General features: G+C 32.0%; 2 protein-coding genes across 2 annotated transcripts; both read left to right on the top strand.

The window, feature by feature from the left end:
• The first annotated feature begins 37 nt into the window (after positions 1-37).
• LOC148276298 (trafficking protein particle complex subunit 13) lies at positions 38-1,606 on the top strand. The gene has a single exon (XM_088234467.1). The coding sequence runs from the start codon at positions 275-277 to the stop codon at positions 1,478-1,480; it is 1,206 nt and encodes a 401-aa protein (XP_088090593.1). The 5' UTR covers positions 38-274; the 3' UTR covers positions 1,481-1,606.
• A 2,313-nt stretch (positions 1,607-3,919) lies between these two features.
• On the top strand, positions 3,920-23,872 carry rdgBbeta (cytoplasmic phosphatidylinositol transfer protein 1). The gene is made up of 7 exons (XM_088234465.1): positions 3,920-4,064; positions 4,279-4,427; positions 6,781-6,870; positions 7,066-7,141; positions 7,553-7,807; positions 23,163-23,288; positions 23,566-23,872. Exons 1-7 carry the CDS (start codon positions 4,014-4,016, stop codon positions 23,731-23,733), a joined length of 915 nt encoding a protein of 304 aa, XP_088090591.1. The 5' UTR covers positions 3,920-4,013; the 3' UTR covers positions 23,734-23,872.
• The last annotated feature ends 205 nt before the right edge of the window (positions 23,873-24,077 follow it).

Below are 24,077 nucleotides of genomic sequence, written 5' to 3'. Positions count from 1 at the left end.
AGTTGCCAGTAATGTAGAAATTTTGACAGGTAGACGATTTCTATGGAAACACAAAAATGACATTTCGTTGAAGGCTAAAGCTTTTCCCGACTTGACGTTGGTCAGTTCTAGTGTTTTGCCAGATTATAGTAAATTCTGGAAGATAAAATAATTAATAAACTTACAGAAATGTGTTAAACTGAATATGCATTAAGATTTTGTAAAGTGCGGATTAAAATACCAATGATTAGGCTGATTTGAGTTAATTTGATCATAGTCATCCACATTTGATAAGATGGAGTATAAGGATTTAAATGAGCCTCCAGTTGCTCTGAAAGTCATGCGACTTACAAGGCCGACACTAATGAGTCCCCAAATTGTGACATGTGATGCAAAAGACCTTCCCGGAAACTTGCTAAATAATTACCTGAAAGATGATATTGTAGCTGTTAGAGGAATGGAGACTTTAGCAGCCGGTCAATTTTTATTGCTGCCACAAAGTTTCGGTAGCATATATTTGGGAGAAACTTTTTCGTGCTATGTTTGTGTTCACAATGAAACAAATCAAGTTGTTAAGGACGTGTCGGTGAAAGCTGATTTAGAAATAAACTCTCAACGGATCCCAGTTTGTACAAATAATTCTGCTTGCGTGTCATTAGGACCCGACGAAACTGTCAATGATGTTATTCATCACGAAGTCAAGGATTTAGGGTTTCATATACTGTTTTGCGAAGTAAGCTATATGACTTCCATTAACACATTAGCTTCTTTCAAAAAAATTTTCAAATTCCAAGTAGTAAAGCCGCTCGATGTTAAAACAAAGTTTTATAAGGCGGAATCTGATGAAATTTTCTTGGAGGCACAAGTCCAAAATATCACTACCGGTCCTATCTGCTTAGAAAAAGTAGCGTTGGAAGGCTCACAGCTTTTTACCGTGACATCACTTAATTCTCTAGAAGATGGGACATCTGTATTCGGGAAGATGAACTTACTCCAGCCGCAGGAAAGTTGCCAGTACCTGTACTCCCTAACACCGCAGCCCAGTGTCGCTTCTGACCCTCGGCAGCTTGTGGCCACTACCAACATTGGGAAACTGGACATCGTCTGGAGATCTAACTTGGGAGAACGAGGTCGCATACAAACCAGTCAACTTCAAAGGATGCCACCTGATTACGGAGACCTACGAATGTCTTTTGAAGCTTTACCTAGCAAAGTTCCGCTAGAAGTTCCATTTGATTTCAAATTCAAAATAGTCAACACCAGCGATAGACAAATGGACTTAGTTTTAAAATTAAAGTCCGTAGTTAATTCAGGACTGCTATGGTCTGGGATATCGGAAAGGAAAATAGGATTTTTGGAACCGGGAGGCTCTACTGTTACCTCACTTTGCGCTTTTCCTATCACTGCCGGTCTTCAAAATATTTCTGGAATTTCTTTAACAGATTTATTCCTAAAACGTTCATATGAATATGATGATTTATCATCTATTTTTGTAACGTGAACAATTAGTTATTATTTTTTATCTCTGGAAGTTATATTATATTTATTAATAATGAACATATAATATATTGAAACCTATTGGCACTGATCACTAATACATTATGTCAAATAAAGAAGTATTGATATATATATTTTTTTCATTTCTTTTAATTTGATTATACTATCAATTTAATTTAGATATATTTCTGATGGTTATTTTTAGAGCCTTGTATCTATGAATAATTTAGTAACACAGTTACTTTAACAAAATTTAGCTACAACATGGTTTTCATATGGTATTATTTATATGTAGGTGTACATTATTTATGAGGTGCTGAAAGGTAAATTAATAATATGAGTACATTAGTACTAAATCCTAGGGTTTTCAAAATACTTACAATTATCCACTTATTAAAATTTGTACATGAATATTCAGTTACTTTTTATTAATGATCAAGAAACATCTGGTATATTTTTTTAATAAAGTGAATGAGTATAATACTGCTGTCAGGGAAAACGTGTCGTTGAATTTAACTGTACATATTTTACAAAACATAGTTGATTACTGTAAAGAGCAAGGATTAATAAAATAAATGTAGTTCTGACCAGAGGTTATATGGAACAAGTTTCAAACTAGAATGCGTACAATAATTTATTCACGATAAAATATGAGTATGATGTCTTAAAAATGTTATCCGTCATCCTTGAAATATTTATCAATCCCGATATACTTTCAGGGAGGGAAAAATTCAATATTTGTCTACAAACATTTGTACATACTCAAAATATTGTTGATCAAATCAACAATAGGTTTTGGAAGATATACCTACCAAAATTGAAATCTTTTTTCAGACGTTTCCCAGTAGGTAAGTGAAATGATTCGGTAGAATCTCACCCATGGCAATAATGATTGCAAATACTCTTCTTGTGTGTTCCTGTTGAATAACCAATAAATAAATAAACTCTCTTTTCAATACCATAAATATTAAACCTATTAAACCAATTAAACAAGGTAAATAGAAATGATTTTTGTCAGTACCTATTAAACTATTTAGTCACTAAGGAAACCAAAAATAATGCAATAAATTAGAAATAGCGAAAATACATATTTTAAAAATTTATTGGTATTGTTGCAATGTATATTGAATGCTTTAAATTGAGCTCAGAGCTCAGGGGTTTTCAACAGTAAAAAAAAAACCCTTTTAAAAAATTAAGTAAACATATATTTTTTAAATAAAATTGTAAATCACAAAGGAATAGATACAGCTCAAAATATTTGGCAGCTGGCAGATTTAGATTGTGGCGTTTTGAGATCAATCTGTCTCCACCAGAAATAGGTATACAGAAATTGGCGACTGGGAAAATAAATTTCCGGGAAAATACCTCTGTATGGTGCATGTTTAAAGAGTGACAAATAAAATTTTAATCAATATTATGAAATAAAAACGATTTTTTCATTTCAGTAAAATTAATGGTTTTGCCTTCTCTATCATCCTCATACATCGCATATAGAAATAAAATTTGTTTCACGGATATAGACAGATTACACATTTATGTTAATGCTCCTATAAGTTATAGCTTTTGGCGCAAAGTTGAGATATTCTTTGCAACCGTTTGAGATTTTTGTATTTTTACTATCAATATCTGGGTTGTGGTCGGGTATGAACTTTATACAATGCTTGATAATGCCGCTGCTGCTCTGATGTTTTATTTCGCTCCAGACGATTTCTAAACCACAAAATATAACAATAAAAGAAAAATGAAAAACAATATCATTTTTTTTTTCATGAAATTTTCATCATACATAATCATTTAATACTACTTATGTTTAATTTATATAAAAATAATTGGAAATCAGAACTTGAAGTGTAGTAGCCGGCGATCTTGTTTTAGAACGTCACACACGTAGAAAAAAAAAAGACGTTAAAAAAAGAAAAATAATTGTTAATTTTATTTCAAAAGTAAATAAAGATTTACTTACTTGATAAAATGTTATTTCACCAGTTTTCAAAATATTTGCAGGTGTATTTTTTTAGCATTACCTTATAAAACAGAAGGGCATTTTAATGGAAATATAACGAAATGTAATTTTATAGAACTAACGAATCGTTCGCTACTGCTGGGCGTAAAATATTATTTCCCACCAAATACATGGCATGCTCCGGAACCTAGATTGAATGGAATTTAGGTCGGGCGCTTAGTGTTGCATCTAGTTTACACATTTTTATATATAGCAATGTATTTAGTCGTGAATATGAAAATCCGTTTTCATTCATCCTACCTGACGGAAAATGGTTCAAAATTTAAAAATCGATATCGAAAATCGAAAAAAACTGCACAACGCTATCGTAATCAGTAAAGTCTAACCACAGATTAAATAAACTATTTAAAAAGTAGAAGAGCAAGAAGATTTGTCTATGAAACTTTTATGACATTCAAGGATGATTAATCTATGGCAGAATATTTCTGACAACTGACAAGTGGAGAATATTGAATTAATTTGCAATAATATTGTTTTTCAGGAATTAATCTTCATAAATAACCCACTACTCAACATGGTTCTCACCAAAGAATTTCGGATAAGCATGCCTATATCAGTTGAGGAGGTTACCATCCATCTTGTTATTAAATACATCGCTTTTATGTCATATTATATTATTGTCTAATTCATTTACACAAGTCAAACAGAAGGAGAAACGCACTTCTTTTTGAATAAAATATATCGGAACATTTAGCTTAAACATTTAAATTTAAATGGGTTTTTATAAAACCATCCAATGGTGATGAAAATGTTATTAAATATTTTATTTTATATTTCAGTATCGCATCGGGCAGTTGTATATGATAGCTCGTCATAGTCACGAACAGTCGGATGGCGGTGAAGGGGTAGAGGTTGTAGCCAACACGGAGTGCACCGATCCAGAACATGGAATAGGGCAGTTTACTGAAAAACGTGTGCACATCTCTAAGTAAGGATATTTTATTTTAAAAAAATAATTATGTTATTATTATATTACTTTGAGTATTTGTTTGGAGCAGTGGTTCCTAACCTGGGGTGCGATCCTGAACGCTCTCGCGGGGGTTGAAAACGCTTTGATTGGATTATCGTTCAGTCACAAAACAAAATAAATTGCCAAGTAAATGCTTGGGTGCTAGGCCCCTTTTCAGTGAATGAAGGAATATACTTACAGAATTGAAGCCAAAGCACAATTCCTTGAGCAACAAAAACAATGAACTTATTGAATTTGGAGCACGACCTGCAATGTGCATCATCATCATCGTTCCATGTCCATCCATCCTAGTTGGAGCATATGGTGTCCACAAAGAGCCTCCATGCATCTCCATAAGCTGCCAGCTCCTGTGCGTCCTCCCAAGTCAGGTTTGCACCCCGTAGTTCTGACATAAACTTCTGAAGAACAGTCAGCAGTGGACGTCCAGAATTCCGAGAACCTGATGCCTCGTAAAGTAGAGAAGCAAGGTTAAAGCTCTCAGGAGGCATCCGCAGTATGTGGCCCAGCCAACCGTATTGCCTCCCTCGATGACGGTTGTCAACGGAGTAGGCTGCGTCTGTTTTCTTATTACTTTATTCCTTACAAAATCAAACCACCACACACCCAAGATTCTTCTGAGACACCTTTTCTCAAAACTCAGTATTTTATATATTTATTATCCCTAGTGAGGTGCTACGATGCGCATTGGCCGAAATTGCACCAAATATTAAATAAAATGTTAAAATTAAGCAATATAAACTGACGTACATTACTCTTTGATTTAATAAAAAACAGGTATTATCAGTTATTTCAATTTTAAGAATGCAAGAGCTTATTTGTTTTTTGAAATGATTTTTTTTTATTTGCTAACATCTAACCTGATTTATGGGTAATAAAAAATGTTAGGAACCGCTGGTTTAAATTATTTAATATTCCTGGGTCAGTGCTACAATTAAGAATCTGCGTAAATATGATGAGATGTGAAGATTTGAAGTTTAAAATCGTTACTAAACCAGCTTTATACGTGAACTGTGGCTTTATTACAAAAGTCCGCATTTGCTGTTTTGAAAGTGTATAATATCAAACTGGTTTAGTTTCTTTAGGGCAAATAAAGATTAATTAGCTGAGTTCAAAAATTTGATTGTATGGTAAAATAAATATGACCTGGTTAATATAAACAAATTACAACAGGGATGGAGAATACCTTAAATAAGGGAATATGGAAGTCTAGGCATTTACAGGGCTTATGACCTGTCATTGGCTGGTTTAAGTGGCCACTTTACACACTGTGTAACATTCACCATTTTGCCTATGTTTGAACATCCATATTTCTTCAATTCTTCCATTTGTTGTTTTAAGTGAAGTTAAAGAGCTGAAACCTTTATTGTTGTGAAGAGATTCATCTGACTGAATTATTTCACATACACTTAAACCAGCCAATGACAGGTCATAAGCCCTGTAAATGTCTAGACTTACATATTCCCTTATTTAAGGTATTCTCCATCCCTGTTGTAATTTGTTAATCTTAATGACTCCTGAGGGGGTGAAATTCAGTCTTTTGTCTACGAACATTTGGACAAACTCAAATATTGGTTAATATAACAATTACACATAAGATAATAAGAAAAATAATTATTATGTAACATACGATTCAACTTTATACTGTCTGAAATGCAGATCACTAATTTATTGACTCGACTTTATTATGTTTGCTCCTTGGTGTATTGGTTAGCGCATTTGGCTACCACGCATGAGCTCTTGGGTTCATTTCCTGACAAGGTTGATTTGAAATACCATGTTAGCTCGAATATAACGCGATATTTTTACTCAAATAATTTTCTAAAAAAATATTTCCGTTATATTTCGGGTTTAGACCGTGTCTCCTATATGAATAAGAAATAAATAATCAATTCCAGTCTTAGAGGAATGGCTCTTGACCGCCTGGCAGATGATCAGTGACACGTCTATTGAAAAAGGTTTTAAGAAATGTTGCATTTCCAACAATCTGGATGGGAGTGAGGAGAACATTTTATGGGAAGAAAATGATGCGTCAAGTAGTAATTGTTGAAGCAACACTGATGATAATTCAAGCATGTCTGAAAAAAAAATAAAATTTTTTTGTAACACAATTTGCTAAATTAATTTTTCATTTCATTCCTGCTCCAAATATCATATATAGTTCGCATTATATTTGAGGCCACATTATATTCGGGCTAATACGGTATTTATTTATTTATACGTTTTTACGTTACAATATTTCATAGTCCCGGGACTGGCATCTGAAGTATAAGTTGTTGTTTCCTATAAAAGTTTTTTAATTATTTTTTTCCAGTCGTCTACCATATTGGGTACAATCCCTAATTCCCAGGATATTTTATGTTACTGAAAAAGCCTGGAATTTCTATCCATTTACAATCACCGGTTAGTATAAATTAATATTATCAATTCAATTTTGAACTATTTTATCTTTGAAAGTTAATCTAATTTTATGAAATTTTCTTTTTCATATCAATCCTCTTGGATATCCAGAGTATACTGTAAGTTTCAACTACTTATAAATTAATTTGAAATATTTGTTGCATGTGCTGATTCTATATATTTATTCATACTTTTTTTTTCAGTGTTCTTTTATTCCAAAGTTCAGTATTTCAATTCAGACAAAATATGAAAACAACAATGGATCAACTGAAAATGTAAGTGCTTTTTTTGAGAGCCCCTTATCTTTGTTTATATAACACTATCTCATGTTTTTTTATGGTTAATGTAAATGTAAGACTATTTAAACATTTTCATTCTTTTTTCGATGTAAAAATGTTTTTTTGCATTAATTGCTTTTTTATTTTGATTTGAATGATTGCTAGTTTTCATTTAGAATGTTATATTTGTCCAGTTGTAAGCACATTTGACTTGAGTTTATTGAGGTTGACACCTGAAGCATTAGACCGATCATCTTGCCTTCTTGTAGCAAATAACTAAGATACAGTGCAATTATTGTTGCATCAATTCAGTGCCATTGACTAAGTTTAGAATAGGGAAATATTTATAATAATTTCTGGTTTAAATTTTATCTTTTGTGATTTTTGCCAACTTCATTATTTTTTTAGTGTTTGGGTTTGGACGAAGAAAGATTGAAGTTAAGAGAAGTGGATTATGTGGATATTGCTTATGATGATATCAATCCAAAGCACTACAAAGAAGCAGAGGATCCGAAATATTTTAAATCTGTGAAAACAGGACGTGGGCCACTGGTGGAAGGTTGGCAAGACACACAGAATCCAATCATGTGCTCCTACAAACTGGTAGATGCTAGGTTCGAGGTTTGGGGATTGCAGACTAAAGTGGAAGATTTTATTCAACGGGTAAGTTTTTTTAAAAAAAATTAACTAGCTTGAATATTTATTATAATAATCAGAATTAAAATAAATGAATATTTAAAAATATTAACTACTGCATTACTAAGCCAAAAAGTCATAACCGAAAAAAAAAAAGTGTTTTTTTTTCATAATATACATTTCTTATTATTACTTTACTTAGCCAACAAGTTTTTTCTACTTCTCAAATATAATATATTCTCTTTAAAAAAAATATATTAATAATTGAGAGGAAAAAGAATTCAGATTGGCAAAGCATAAAACAGTAATGTCCTGTAAAATGTTCAATTTAGCAGATACAACCTTTAGCCTTTAGTAAGGCAGTATATTACTACTGCTTTTTTTTTGCACCACAACAAACCAGTCTGGTGGCCCAATTACAGTGGTAAAACGCCCCAGGCTTGAGAAAAATCACATTTAATTTTGTGTTCTCACCGGGAATCGAACCTGGAACCTTCTGTGTGCGAGTCAAGCGTCTTAACCATTACACCACAGAGGCTGCCTTATATGAACTTATATTCTTAATGTAATTCAGATTAATTATTGACAACAGTGAATGATGTTTCAAGTTGAATGAATTTTCCTTCTTTTAAAAAACGCGCACTATGCTTGATTCAAACTAAAGATATTAACTCTTTTTTTCTATGATATATTTTTTTGCCCATTAATAAGGAATATTTGTATGTTTTTTTAATATTTTTTATTTCCTTTTTCAATTACTTTATAAAAAAAAGTACCTCCTAATCTTTTACAGAATATTTTCTTTTCTCTTATATTGTACAAAAATATTATACCTGTCTATTTATTATAGGAGCAAAAATTCATTAACATTTCTTGTACACCCACAAACAGGCCATGCCTTTGTGGGATTTTTTGTTTACTATTCTTACTGTTAATATGTATTTCATTGCCATGTAATTATTCTTTTTTATATACTCTGTTTTACCTCTTATGTATATTGTTAAGCAAACAAAAAATTATAATAATAAATGAATAAATAAATGTAAGAAGGAACAGGGTGTTAGGAAATGTGATAAATTTGAAACATTTTTCTTAAAAATATCTGGGCTGGTATCAACGCATTTATAGCGAGATTTTTTGAATGCGTTTACACTTTTCTTCATATATGGCCACACTTATGATTAAATGTGAAATAAATACAAACATGTGAAATAAAAGATTATGATTTTCATTTAGAACATTATTGCGACCTTAAACATTACCCAAAACACTTAATTAGGTTGAATTGCCCACACTGTATGAGTTTTTTCAGTTTTATAATTAACATTTCATGGTTCCACATTAGCTCAATTTTGAACTGGTAAAACTAAACTTTAAGCGCATTGAGCTGTTGAGCTGCAGCTCAAACTTCTAATAGGCGGCTCACAGCCCACAGCGGTCCATTGAGAGTTTCGTTCGAATCGTACATGTATGCGACGCTTCAGGTCAGCTGAGTCAGCGTGATTCGGTGAACCATACATTTATTTGAGTCGAACGGTGCGACCTGTATCATTCGGCTTACTGCCATAGCCGTTTGCGCCTGAGCTCGCGACAGTCGCATAAAATAATTTGAGCTGATCTGTGAGCCGGTTCAAAACTCCAGCTCAAGTACTTGAGCTGCGAGCTGACCTGCAGCTCAAAAAATAATCTTGAGTTACCCATGCCTATTCGACATTAATTTGACATTTAATCATCAGTGTGGCCATATATGAAGCAAAGTATAATCGCATGCAAAAAAATGTAATCCCCAAATGTGTTTCTTTTCTACCCCCCGCACGAAGATTCATAATAACACCCCTGGGGCGGTATTCTGAACCGCTCTCGCGGCCGTAGAAAACACTTTATTTAGTGTATTTTGTATGTAAATACGCGAGATAAATGGTTTTTCTACGGCTGCGAGATCGTTTAGAATACCAGCCCTGGTTACATTCTCTATTCGGTGCTGAAAAATTATTTGATGCCGTTTTTTTGTGCTCTACCTACATGGGTCGCGCTTAGCCACCGTACGGGCTGGGCGTGGAATATAGTTCCTCTCCAACCGTATCTTAAAATTTAAAAATAGAAAACGTTGAGTTAGTGTTTATAAGTCATTAATGTGTAGTCATGTTATAGACAGACAGTGGAAAAAAGACGACTATTTGACAGCATTGACTTTATTCTTACCAAAATATGTGACAAATAGTGAACAATGGAAACTTTTAAACAATAGTGCGCCTGTAACCCTAAAATCATACAATTTTATATAAATCTATTAAAACCGTTTAAGAACGCATTAACCTTTGTCGCGAAAGTACCCAAATTCAGCTATCTGGAATGCTACCCCCCATAATCAATAAATTACAACAGTTCTAATAAAAATTAATTTACGTTTTTTGATAAATACATAATATTTTAAATACCTACATTCTAATAACACACAAAATGATTAATCAGACCTCTCATACGCGCGTTTGTCTAGTATTAATGTAAAAAAAGTAAATTGAACATAAATGTTGCGTCTTATACAACTAAACAATACGAATAAAAATGAACACTAAGTCGTTGGAACGATAGGCATCTTCCAGGAATTAGCAAGCAGCCAGTAGGCCACATGGCGGCGGTATCTACAAAAGTGACTCTTCGGACATCTATCTTTATTTTGCTTACCATAATGTTGAAACAGTTCTTTATTTATTGCTTACTTCTCGACATGAACACTTGACAAATTTAGTTCTATGCTCATTGTTTACGTTTATTTTTTGTAAATTTATTGATATTATTTTAAGTTGCTAGAATTCCATTCGTCCATGCATTTTGTAGCTGCACAACAATTGGTAATCTTGCTTCCATATGTAAATGTTACCTAAATTTTGTAAATGGGGTCAAGGATTCCAACCGTCCATTTATTTATATATTTACATACATAAGTTTATTGTACATTATTTGAGACAACAAGTCCCAACTCCATGGGACTAAAAGTCTTGTGTTGAGATGGGACGAGCAATTATATGACACAGACACATGAGTATATCACCACAAATATAGGATTAGAAACATAAAAAATAATTATAAAAAATATTTTTAAAAACATATATATAGCACATCAATACGGTAAACAGTAAACTCAAGCATTCGGAAAATCATCAAGGAGTTTCCTATTCAAATCCCCCCCACTAAGGAAAATCCAGTCCTAAAATCCTTTCTTGAAAATAATTTTTGTCCTTGATAGCTTAATACGTTCTTCCAAAATATTGAACACTTGGTGCGACAAAAGAGAGATGTCTCTGAGCAAAAGTCATGCGCTTAGTAGCTGAAAGACGTGTTGTAATCTTACTCCTTTTCATTATTATATTTTTTTTTAAATTTCATTAATACACTAAATTTCAGTCAATTAAAAAAAATTGTAAATGGGGGCTAGATTTCTTACCTTCCATGCGCTCTGTGGCTGCAAGACGTGCTGGGATATTTATTTATTGTACAGCGCCCTCGAAGTGATTTTCACAAAAATGGCGCTATATAAATTATCCAACTATATATATATGTATAAAATATTATATAATTTTCTTATTGAATATTTCAGTTGACAGCGTAAAAGTAGTATAAAGTCTTAAATGTTCACCAGCTGATGCGCTTGATTATTTAAATGAAATTATTTATACCTAAATTTAATACCTGGATTCATCAGTCATATGGATCTAGTAGGTATTGGTGATATTCAATAACATATTTTTATTTATTTTCCATATTAATCTATTCGACACAATCTACCCCGGTAAAAGGCGTTAAACTTTTTCTTTTTAAATGTCGACTGGCGTATAATTGTTTACCTTATGGTTCAGTCATAGAATAGAGACGATTTTTTGGCATCAATCTCAATTTGACAGTTCTGTTTGATCAACACTGTGTGCTGTTGATCAGTGTTGATTTAATATCTTGTGTTGTTAAATGTTTATTCAAAAATTTACCGCGTTTATTTTGTGCGGAATTTAGTTTTATGTATTAAATGAAGTGCCAATATTTTATACTGTTTAAGAATACTATCGATCGCCAAATTTATCGACATATACTTTAGTAATATTGTGTGCCGTATAAATAATACTACTTTAAGAGCGATATTAAAATAACATGTTTTTGTGAATATTAAACGAAGTTTTCCCCAATAGTGATAGTTAATAAGAAGTGATTTAACGAGTATCGCGCGACATTTGCTCAAATTTTATAATGTCAACGGAAAATGTTGTCACTTTTCAACCCGAGAAGAGGAATGAAGCGGAGTCGGAAGATCGGAACCTGGGGCATGATGTTGAAGCACAGAAGAAGAAACAGGAGAATCTGGGTCAAGCGAACGACTGGTTCATATGTCCGTTTTTCTGGTCCAGTAAATCATCTTCCAATAACTGCTGTCACTGCTACTGCTGTTATTGCGGAGACTGTCCAAAGTGCCAATGTTCCGACGCCGACAGCTCTGGCGGCGATTGCTGCTCTTGCGACTGTTGCAGGGATTGCCCGTCTTGTGATGTCGGAGATTCTTGTGGAGCTTGCTGCGAGAGCTTGGAATGCCAAAACTGCGATCTAGATTGTTCCGGCCTCTGCAGCATGTGATTTGATAAACAAATATCAAATCGGAATATTTAGAAACCTAATCAGCCTCAAATTATATTTCGTCCATTTTTACTGTTATGATTATTTTATAAGACGCACGAGTCAATGTTTTTACAGTTTATTTTATTATTTTTAAGCACATGTTTATAACTAATTAAGTACATTTATTTTATTTTCATAATATCGCGGGATAATTACAACTAGACCAGTCATGCTCTCAAATCACCATAATATGATTTGAATGAATCGCGACATGTTTTCATGAAGGAAGGCATAAATATGTGTTTTTAGATGGTAACTCAAAAATGCTGGAAGCTACCTGGCTGCCGTGATTACCCCACGATATAGTAACTATAGCTGTTTTTAATGTCCAATGTTTCAAATCCGAACCGGGTTGTGGTCCTATGGGTAGTGTCCCTATCCCTAACTCACGGATCAAAGATCCGAGGTTTGAACCCCGCTCTACCACGATTCACCATTTTCTAATTGTGTGTTATTTACAACTCTTTGAAAATCCCCCCAATATTGAAATATTTGGGTTAATCGTAAGAATGCAAATATTTATTAAAGAAAAAAGATTATATGATTATATGGCGTGTTAAAACAAAGACAGCATTCTTCACTTTTTTTTCTTTTTGAGTTATATGCAATATTTACAAATTATAACAAGGATGTAGAACATTTTAGAGAAAGAAATGTGGAAGTCTGGGCATATACAGGGCTAATAACCCGTCATTGGCTGGTTTGAGTGGTCGCTTTACACAATGTGTAACATTCACCATTCTGTCTATGTTTGAAGATCCGTATTTCTTCAGTTCTTCTTGTTAATTTTAGTGAAGTAATTTTAAAGTAATCATTCTTCCGCTTAAAGAGAAGCCCCTTAGCTATATTGCATAGAACAAAAGCGTTTCTAGCTTAACAAAAAAGATGCTATTCTTGACCTAAGCACATTATGTCTGTTGTATTTGCTGTAAACTATAGCTAACTTCGTAGTTGATAATCATTCTGTTTCTGTCTGTATGGGCGACTATTATCCGGTGGCGTAATGTTACTCTAAGAAAGTAACACATCACAACAATATAGGTTTCTGGTTAATTACTTTACTAAAATTAACAGATGGAAGAATTGAAGAATTGAAGAAATGTGGATGTTCCAACATAGGCAGAATAGTGAATATTACACAGTGTGTAAAGTGGTCACTTAAACCAGCCAATGACAGGTCATAATCCTTGTAAATGCCTAGACTCCTACATTTCCTAGCTAAAATGTTATCCATCTTTGTTGTAATTTGTAAATCTTAATAACTCTCTAGGGGGTGAAATCCAGCCTTTTGCCTACAAATATATGGACACACCCAAAATATTGTAATATGCAATAAGTGTTTCTTTAGTACTCCCAGATTGCAAGAATAATTGATTATTTTAGCCGATAATTGTTTCCAGAAGTAATGCTGTGTGTGTATTTTGTTGCGATTAATTGGTAAATTATGGAATTATTTTTAATTGAACAGATGGTTTTGGTTTGTTTGTTGGTTTTTGTTATGTAATGTTAAGGAGACTGGCGTTATTGCGGAACTAAATAATAGAGGCAAATATGTATGAGATACGGCCATTTTTGTTCCGAAACCTTTTCAGTTGTTAATAGTATTTTGGTTTCTCTATCCATCGCCACATCTAACTTATTTCAGACCAACGGTGGAGATTGCCGTCTTTGTTTTAACTCGCCTCTTATACAGAAAATGTTTATAAAATAAGTTTTATGGTTTATTTTATGAATTATGAGTGCTGTTAATGCCATGACTTCCATATTTCTAATAATTCTTTCATCTCTATTGAGATATCTACCTATTATGTTTATGTTGAACATAAAATGATTTTAATACTCTTATATAGGATTTAAATTTGATCTATTGATCAGTACGATGATATACTTACTCTAGTGTGTTGTTCAGATGATTTTATGTAATAATTTATTTTTTATAATCGATGAGAGAATATGGTTTATATATATTTTTACTATGTCTTAAAGTAAAATATATTTTTATTATTAACCCTACAGCACTTGATTTTTTCTTTTAATATGAAAATTAAATTTGTTGTATTTACTTCCCTTCCCAGTGATATGAAGCGAGTACACGTTGCATCTAAGATCTTTAATATTTATATAAATATAATAAATACTGGGTTAAGATTTTTAGTATTCCTCCGTCATACATTTACGTATTGGTTGAAATAATTTGATATTAAATAATAAATAATTATTGGCCAAAGAAAAAGCATTTTGTAACGAATTGGAAATGAATCACTAATACATTCAAAAGTTTACCAATGTGACGTATGTCTTATATAAGAGTACCGAATATACGGTTGTCTCAAACACCATTTACTCTCACTCTCAATGCTATAGGTATATTCGCGAGCAAGAGAGACAAAGTAACCAGTATTCTGCTCGCCTACAGTACGCGAGTTTTGCGCGGTTGCTTTCTGTCCTTTCTTAAGGGCGGTCTCTGTTCCCGCTGCTAGCGTCAGCTAATGGTTTTTTCATGTTTTTAGCAATTAGATCAAAAATATTATCCCTTCTGACTTCAACTATGAATGATTGAAGCAATTGCCCATCAACTACGGTTCAATTGGAGGTGAAATATCCCAATAAATAAGAAAGTTATGATATGTGCCCATATGAGTGGATTCTATGAGAAAAAATGTGTCCGCGAATGTGTTTAAACAACATTTTTAATGTGTGCTATAACGAATGATGATATAAATATATATACTCATGCATTTAATGATCAATTTATCATATGAAAAAGTTTTTTGACATCGAACAAATAAAATGTAAAAAACATTTTAAAAATAATGCATTAAGTATGTGTTAAAATAATCAATGATATTCAGTATTATTTTGATATTTAGTATTATTTTGATATTTACATTATGCAAAATGCAAGGTTTATTTTTAAAAAGAAATATATATTTATATATAAATATGTACATAAAATACTCTATTAGGCAGGGTACTTGGGTGGGTAGTAGTATAAAAAATATGTAAATATATATTTTTTTTTTCATAGTTTTAAAACGTCTGTTAATTATTTATAACTTGAATACATATGTATTTAAAAATTTCCTTGTTTTATAATACACTAAGTTTATGAAAAAATTAACAGTTAGTTGCTCAAATTTTATGCTTGTAAAAACAATGATCATCGTCATTCACTTATTCACACTTAATCATGCATAGGCCACTGCATTAATACACCGATTGCAGCGTATTTTGATAAATATTTGTTACACAAAGGTAAGATGATCAGTCTTACACTTCAGGTGCCAGCCCAGTGACTTTAAGTTAATTTAATTTCAACCTTACCGGGAATCAAACCCAAGACATCATACATGGTAGGCAAAGTGATATTTTAAATAAAAACAATGATTTAATAGATTTTTATTTAAATATCACCATCGAGATATTAATATTGCAATCAGTTTATTAGTGTCTTCTCGTAAGTTTCTAATTTAGAAATTCGTATTTTGGAATAATTGAAAAAACCTTTTCGTACATTTCGTACAATAAAAAAAAAAATAACATAAACACAATAAATACATTTCGTACGATAAAAAAAATAAATCAGTCAGCAGTGTACTAGTTGCCGGTTACTGGTTTAAACATTTTATAGTCCCTAAATTGGCATGTGAAGTATAAAATTGATTACCTTTCCTCCATTTGCTAAATGATTGAGATATGCTACAATCCGTGTACTAATTTAGGTCTCCGTATGCTATTTGATATATTGGGGTAAGAAGCAGCAGAAAAGTTTTTGGTATATATAACCACTTGCCGACTTCTATGTGTTTAGATGTTTAGAACCGGTAGTTGTCGCATCTCTTATATACTGTGGTGATGGTAAATGTGGCGGTGTATTTTAGTATCCACATGTTTATGTTGTTTGTGTTCGGGTGGGTGAAGAATGCAGTTCTGTGCGTGAAATGTAACCAGAATCCCGGACGAGTGTTTTCAACTGAGTTGCTACTCGAGCGAAAAACCTGAAAAGGGAAATCATTGGAAAAAAGTCCGCCCCGTAGTGTAGTGATTGGGGTATTCGTCTCCATGCTTAAGGTCCTAGGTTCAATTCCTGGGAGGGTCAACATGAACCATTCGTTTATAAGGTGGTTTTACACTGGAATATTTCACTGTTTGATGTTGCGACTGCGGTGACAGTCCTGACGAAGAGAACGGTTTATCTAGAAATCGGTAGACATTAAAAAGTCAGCAAGTGGTCATATTGGAAAAATTTTACTACAAAGTTAATGCTTTAAATATAAAAGAAATATTTTTATCATTTAAATAGTGCTGAATGAACGATTAGTGCCTAAATATATTGAAATAACTAGTTAGACTGCGTTAACCCTTTTAACTCTTAAAAGACTGTGCTAAATAATTCCTTTGTGCACGGTGATGTGACATTGTATCACCACAAGCAAAAGACGGATTATTCTAAAGTTTAGACATTTAAAAAAAAAACATGGAGACATACTGTTTAATAATTCCTTTTCCATAATTTATAAAAATAAACATAATTTAACCCTGTTATAGCAAAATAAATTTTAAATCATAAATACGCCGGTCATCTTACATGCGTGCGTCCCCCATCATTGTTAATAACCGACTAAATATGTTTCACACAAACATCGGCCACAGAACAGCGTCTCTGTCTTCCTTGTTATGAGTTCTATCTTCGTGCTCTCTTCAGATTTATTGCCGTATTGGTGTCACATTCATTTTTCGCATAGCAAGGATAAATATTTTTTGTATTAAAATCCAGCATAGTTATACAAATTTTACTTTACAAATCCGGTGTGAGAATGTCCATTTAAAGATTACGTCTTGTATCACATCTAGACTAGTATCAGTTGCGATTAAGTAAGTAAGCTACAAAATTTAATGTTCAATAGAAAATAAATACAATGTTGTCGAACTCAAAAATAGCTATTTTTATTTTTTTTAAATGTATTCATTAAATCATAAAAAATAAATTGCCTCAGATTTTCTAAACACTATGAGGTAAAACATAAATACTTAATTATTAATGTATCAATGGAAGTAACATCACCGGCCCACTTCATATTTATATTTTCCCTCCCTATTTACGTATTTGTCTGTAGTTGTATAAAGGATAGATCTAACTATACCACTAAATTTATCTATAAACTAAATCAATCGTGTTTAAAAAAGTCATTTATGACTCCGTCGTAAAAATCTGTTTCCCTTTTAAGTAAGCTGCTGTAATATGCTAGTTGTTGGAATTACCGGGAACGGGTCAGGGGTGCTTTGAGATTTAAATTAGATTTTTTTTGGGGAAATGTAAATGATGGCGATGGTTTTAAATATTATGATTTATTTGTTTTTTTAATAAACATGTTTAATGCAAATACTTATAACTGATATTAAAATAGTCTGGTAAATGGTAGGTAAGCTGTGCATAATCGATTATATAGACGATTCGCCCCTGACTAGTATGACAGCACAGCCACGCAAGAGTCAACCCCTCCGTAGGCATACTTTCTATCTTATGTTTTTTTTTTACTTCGAGAATTTCAAGCTAATGTGATATTTAAAAAGTAAATATAAATAAACTTCTGTATTTTATGTTGGGATTTTTCGGACATTCTATGCTAAATAGGCTGATATTAAAAGTGTTTAATGATGCTAAATAGCGTTGCAATTAAACTGACAATTATTATTAAGTGTTATGAGTAATGCCAACATGACCTCAAGCCATAACAATTAAAATGAAACAATGTTCATTTGAATAAAATAAGTGTTACCACCATATGAATGTTAATTGTATGGGTCTGATGCTTATTCAGTATTACATTACAAATCTTATTGTATATTGTGATTAATTATTAGAAATCCTTATTGGCTCAATTCACACCATTGTGTTTAATATACCTACCTCATGTGGTTTGTTTCAATATAAATTTATTAACTCAAATAATGTACCTATGTATTATTAAAATAAATTGCCACAGTATAAGTATTGAAAAATTGATATTGAAAATATTGAAGTTCAGTATTATGAATGGTTGTATTTTTTATAGAATGTCTTCCTGTAGCTTTGATGTTATGTTAATTTCGGATAGGATGTATGAGTTCTACATATATTATGATTCCAAATGTTGATAAATCTAATTTTGAAGTTTTCGACTGTTAAAATTAAATTGCAATTTAAAATTTTAATTTTAATGCTTTCTTATAATGTATTTGGCCTCCCGTTTGTCAATTATTTAAAAAAAAAACGATTATCTTTGTAAAATGAATTAAATTGTAATTTTAAATTGAGGACTGTTTTTTCAAAACACGATATCGCACGAAATCACGTGAATAATCTTTGTTTTAAAAAAGTATGCCTTACAACTAAACCTGAAGGTAATCTATATGTGAGTTTATAGTTTTCTTTTATATTTCACTAGCACCCAATATAAATAATTTAAATTAGGGTTAATTTTTTTTTTTCAATACACAATTTTTTATCGTGTAATATTTTGTATTTTTTAAAGCTGGTTTTTAGCGTATTTTGGTGAGTTTTGTTTTTCAGGTAATTGATATTGTAATAATTAATTATGTAATTGTCTCAATACCGGTATTAAATTAAAAAAAAACAAATCTCCATGTGGGCCAAATATCAATTTGAAAAAAACCATCCTCAATTTGTAGTCGCCAACATTTGTCTTACCAGTTAATCACTTGTTATTGTAAACTTTTGGAAAACAATGGTTAGAGTTGTTGATATGTTGAAAAAAATAAAAAGTAGCATTTATATCATGTAATGATAACAAGTCAAGTCTTATAAAACAAAATAACATTAGGCTAGAAAATTTCTTGGCTAAATTAGTAATTGAATCTTAAAAAACAAATTACTTATAAAGCACCAACAAATACTGTTAGTTTTGTCATTAAAACGGCCGGTCAAGTGATTTGGTTCGGATTTGTCAATATTTGTTGCGATTAAAGTAAGAGTTGTCAAATTTTGGAATTAGTTTTCATTTTCAAATTAATGCGAATTACAAAGAGAAGGTGATTTTTCAACAGAGCGTCTCTTATACGATGTCTTCAAAAACCTTTTTTTTGGAGTTATCAACATTTGGAATTATAGGACTCGTTTGTACATATTACTTTACTTTTATGTTTTGTATAATAATATTGATTTGCTATGTTATTTTGTCTTTTGATACGTGCTTTTATTGTTCAGAGTAATTACGAAGTCTAAAATTATGTCTTAATGGGCAAAATTCACCAAGGTAACTTTGTTGCTTAAATCCAAATGATTCGATTTTCACTGTGTGACTCTCAATAAAATATCAACAAGCGTAAATTACTAAAGTCAGATATAATTTATTGACAGTTTAGGCAAATTTAAAATGATTTTTTTAAGTATGACAGTTTATTTCTAAAAACAGCATTTTGTTTGTGTTCGGATATTTTAATAATAAACTATAAAAAAATGAACATGTTAAAAAGTATTCTATGAATAAAACTTATTTTTAACCACAAGATTATTATACATATTTATTTCTGATATTTCCTTCTTTTTATTAACTCTTGGCTCCAGATTATAAACAAGCAAAAGTCACTAAATCAAATTTTAGCCACCTTGCCTCATCAAAATCTTCCAGATATTTTTTTATGTATCCGAAAGAAAACGTTATCAAGAAAATTGATTAAAAATACATTGTGTGCACATTAAACCTCCAAAACACAAAAATCTGATTTTTCCTTGGTCTCCAAACTTTCAAATTGCGATTTCTCAAAATTGTATTTTTTTGGGTTAGTGACTTTTGCCCGAATGGCGAAGATACGTAGCAACAGCTGTTGATAATTGAAATATTCTCCTGAAATTATAGTTGTAATAACGATAGTTTTTTAGTATAAAATACTTTTAATAAAAATATTTTATAATAAAAAAATTATAATATAAAACAATTTTATTAAAAACTATAAAGTTTAGAATTTGATTGGTATCTAATAAATATTTGACATACTAAATCCTTTTTCTTTCATTAAACCTTTCGTTAAGTAATTATATTTTTTTAAACATAATTATTTTAAGGTTTGAATGTTATTAAAAATTAAGTGTCAAATACAATTCTGTCAACTATTCTATGCCTTTGTATTTGATCTTTATTTAGTCGTAAAATAATAAATAACCCATCTAAACCCTTTCACTGCATTGGTAATCCAAATGCGGCGTAGTTCAATCATCTATTACATGAGATAAGGTGATCAGTCTTACGCTTCAGGTGACAGTTCAAGAACACTGAAATACTGCAGTTACTAAAATAGTTATACTTTATGAAGTATAAAAAAAATAAAAAAATATTGACATTAAACACTAAATACTTTATGAAGTATAACTATTTTATCATATCTGCTAGGAATCGAACTCAGGACCCCCAGAATGGCCAATCACTACAAAGCGAGGTGGACTTATCTCCACTCGATTTCCTTATTCAGGATTTTTACAAAAGAGCAGCCATCGAGTCAAAAATACTCATCCAGGATTCTGGTTATATTTCACATAGAATTTTTTTTCATCCGCCTGGATACTGGAAATAATTTTGTTTTAAAAATATACTATTCCAACAGTTTTTTCAAAACTTGTCTCTATAATATTATATAGAAGTAATATATATCGCACGGTAATTACTACAACTAGGTAACTTCAAAATCAGCATTTTTTAAGTTACCCGCTAAAAACAAATTTTTGTATAATAAAAAAGTCATGCATCATGACTTGTCTATTTGTAGCATTCATGGAGGAAGATACAAAAATGTGTTCTAGTGGTTAAATAAAAACTCTCGATTTTGAAGTTACCTAGTTGTAATAATCACCATGCGATATCACGTGGAAAATACTGGATTTCGTTCCCGAGACTCAATATTTATATGTATGTACAGTGGTGCCTCACACAACGAACTTAATTCGTTCCAGGAGCAAGTTCGTTATGCGAAAAGTTCGTTATGTGAAACGCGTTTTCCCATAACAATACATGTTAAAAAAAATAATTCGTTCTGTAGCATAAAATATGGTAAGATGACATAAAAAAAAGATAAATTTTTTGTTATTATTTTTATTTAGATACATCTAAAAACATAATGAAAAAAACACACATTTTTTAATTTTAAGAAATAATCGAATCTTGCACATTTTCATCCATTTTCCGCTTTTTGGCCGATGGTGCAGTGAAAAACCTGTCCAAAGTCGTTTGTTTCTCTCTTTTCTTCAACATCTGCCGGAAATAACGGACAAGAGTATCGGAGTACAGGTCGTTGATCCTGTTTGCTTCAGCGGAATCCGGATAGTGGGCATTGGTAAACTCCTGAACTGCTTTCCATTTGACCAGGATGTTCTTGATGTCAGCAGTTGGAATTGGTTGATTGTTTGATTGTTGCTCCTCGTTATCAGATGACGCTTCCCTTTGAGCATTGTCCTGTTGTTGGGCCAGAAGTGTTTGGAGCTCTTCAGTTGTCAGCTCTTCTTTGTGTTCCTCAATAAGCTCCTCTACATCCTCTTCAACGATTGCTGCGACACGTGCGTAAGTTAAGCGTACTGCTCAGTGACTAACGACTGCCTGCGCGGAAGGATGCAATAAATCGGCAGTGATCGTGTGAAGTGGGCGACTTCGTTGTGTGAAGCGAAGTTCGTTGTGTGAAGCGAAGTTCGTTGTATGAATCGTGAAATGAACGAAAAGGAAGTTCGTTGTGTGCAGCGTTCGCTGTGCGAGGCGTTCGTTATGCGAGGCACCACTGTATTTATAAATATAGATGTGTTTTATTTAATGTCAATATTTTTTTATTTGATGAATTCCTGATGAAAAACATACATACTTAGAAAACTTCATGTTGATGCGATAAAAGATTGTATTCCTAAAAAAGTGAATATTCTTCAATTTTAATTTTTGTTCTTATGTTTTTACTTAATTTCTTGCATAATAAATGATCATTACAAAAAATAATTTGGTTTTGAATAATTAATGGAATTTATTTAATCAGATAAATATATTTACAATGGAGTCCTGGTGCTGAACCCTATGTATGTAATTGGAAAAAAAAGGAGGAAATTAGGCTAAATGCTGTCAAAATGTAGTCTCTTAAGCAAATGTGTTAAAACTGTGTGATAGGTTGCGCACATGTTGAGATCTGTGCAATGAAAAGAAAAAAATATGCATATTATGTAAGATAAAATAAATAATTATGTAATGCTAGAATAAGCGTTATCAACAAAATTAAGAAAGGAATTCTTTGTTGGTTTGGACTTGTAGAGTGAATAGACAGTGAAAGAACGGCTAAAAAGATTTTTAATGCGAATGTTGATGGGTGTAGAACACTAGTAGGACATGGAAACTCAACAAATACTGAAGATGGACACGTCGAGTCAGAATAATTGGCGCGCGTGCATGATAAGGTGTAGAGGAAGCAAGGTCTGTATACAAAGACATAGTTGTATGGCGTTTTATCCTTTCTGCCTACCCCATCGGAGAATAAGCGTGATGATTTGTTTTGTAAATATTTTTCTTGTTTGTTTTTCTTCTTAGTGTATAACATGTTCTATTTATATTAGTTATATTTATATTCGTGATAAACTTTAACTGGATTTGTGTATACTTTTTATAATTATTTATTTAAATAATTTCTGTTGTTTTCGTACTAAAAAAAAACAAATCTAACATTATGTGAAAATGCACAAATATATTTTTGGTTACAGGGTATTCGTGATATTCTGCTACTGGGACACAGGCAAGCTTTTGCTTGGATCGATGATTGGATAGAGATGAGTATTGAAGATGTTCGACAATACGAAAATGAAATGCACTCCAAAACCAATGACAAGGTTTGTAATTTTGTTTTTGTGTCCCATACAGACCACCCATACTTAATTTTAGTTAACAGGGTCATTATTATAATTATTTATCAAATTCACCAATTACCCACATGACTGATCCACAATCCGACTCAAGTTATGATTAATTATTTTTTGTCTTTTCCACATTCGCTCATAAGTGCAGCATGTGTGATATCACCAGACATTTTCAGGAGACCCTATTACCCGCCAGCACTCTTGCTTCCTCTCACGTCACGATAAATACATGTATTTTGTATTATTTTAGATAAAAGCTGCTTTGGAAGCAGCTACCGCAGAAGCCAACGCAAGTGGCGATGCAACTCCTAAAACACCAAGTCTTGGAAGTTCTTCTAAAGGACCAAGTACTCCGGCTACTCCGATTACTCCCAAAAGCCCCTCACAAGAAGCTAAATCTTGGTTTTCCTGGTCGTAATTATCCTAAGATTACTTTGTTTCTTAAATAGTTTACGAAATCCTAAATTCAACATCTCAGGCGTGTGTCAAGAAGCAGTTAGTAAAATAATAGATTGTAAGAAAATTCATTTTGCACCATGAGTATATTAGCCCCTTTAATCCCAGCCTGTTTTGCATTGAATGTGAAAAAATTCCTAAGTGATTTTTTAACAAAAAAAAACAGTTCTTGTTTTGTTTTTTACCTCGGTAAATTTCTTGTAAGTTTTGGTGAATTGAGTTAGATGAGTAAGTTTATAAAATATCACTGAACGTTAGCTTAAAATTACCTTACACTTATAGAAAACTCTAAAGTCAATGATCAGC

This window comes from Micrasema longulum, unplaced genomic scaffold (genome assembly GCF_059751315.1).
Source record: "Micrasema longulum isolate JH-2025_06_02 unplaced genomic scaffold, ASM5975131v1 h1tg001245l, whole genome shotgun sequence".
In the NCBI taxonomy this organism is placed as follows: Eukaryota; Metazoa; Arthropoda; class Insecta; order Trichoptera; family Brachycentridae; genus Micrasema; species Micrasema longulum.
The sequence above is the reverse complement of the archived record's forward strand: the minus strand, read 5'-3'. Positions and strand labels throughout refer to the sequence as shown.

Bases quoted from the DNA above. Each gene is read 5' to 3' on its own strand.
- LOC148276298 (XM_088234467.1), top strand. From the start codon at position 275: ATGGAGTATAAGGATTTAAATGAGCCTCCAGTTGCTCTGAAAGTCATG.
- rdgBbeta (XM_088234465.1), top strand. From the start codon at position 4,014: ATGGTTCTCACCAAAGAATTTCGGATAAGCATGCCTATATCAGTTGAG. The intron at 7,142-7,552 runs GTAAGTGCTTTT...TTATTTTTTTAG, and splicing joins ACAATGGATCAACTGAAAAT to TGTTTGGGTTTGGACGAAGA. The intron at 23,289-23,565 runs GTTTGTAATTTT...GTATTATTTTAG, and splicing joins ACTCCAAAACCAATGACAAG to ATAAAAGCTGCTTTGGAAGC.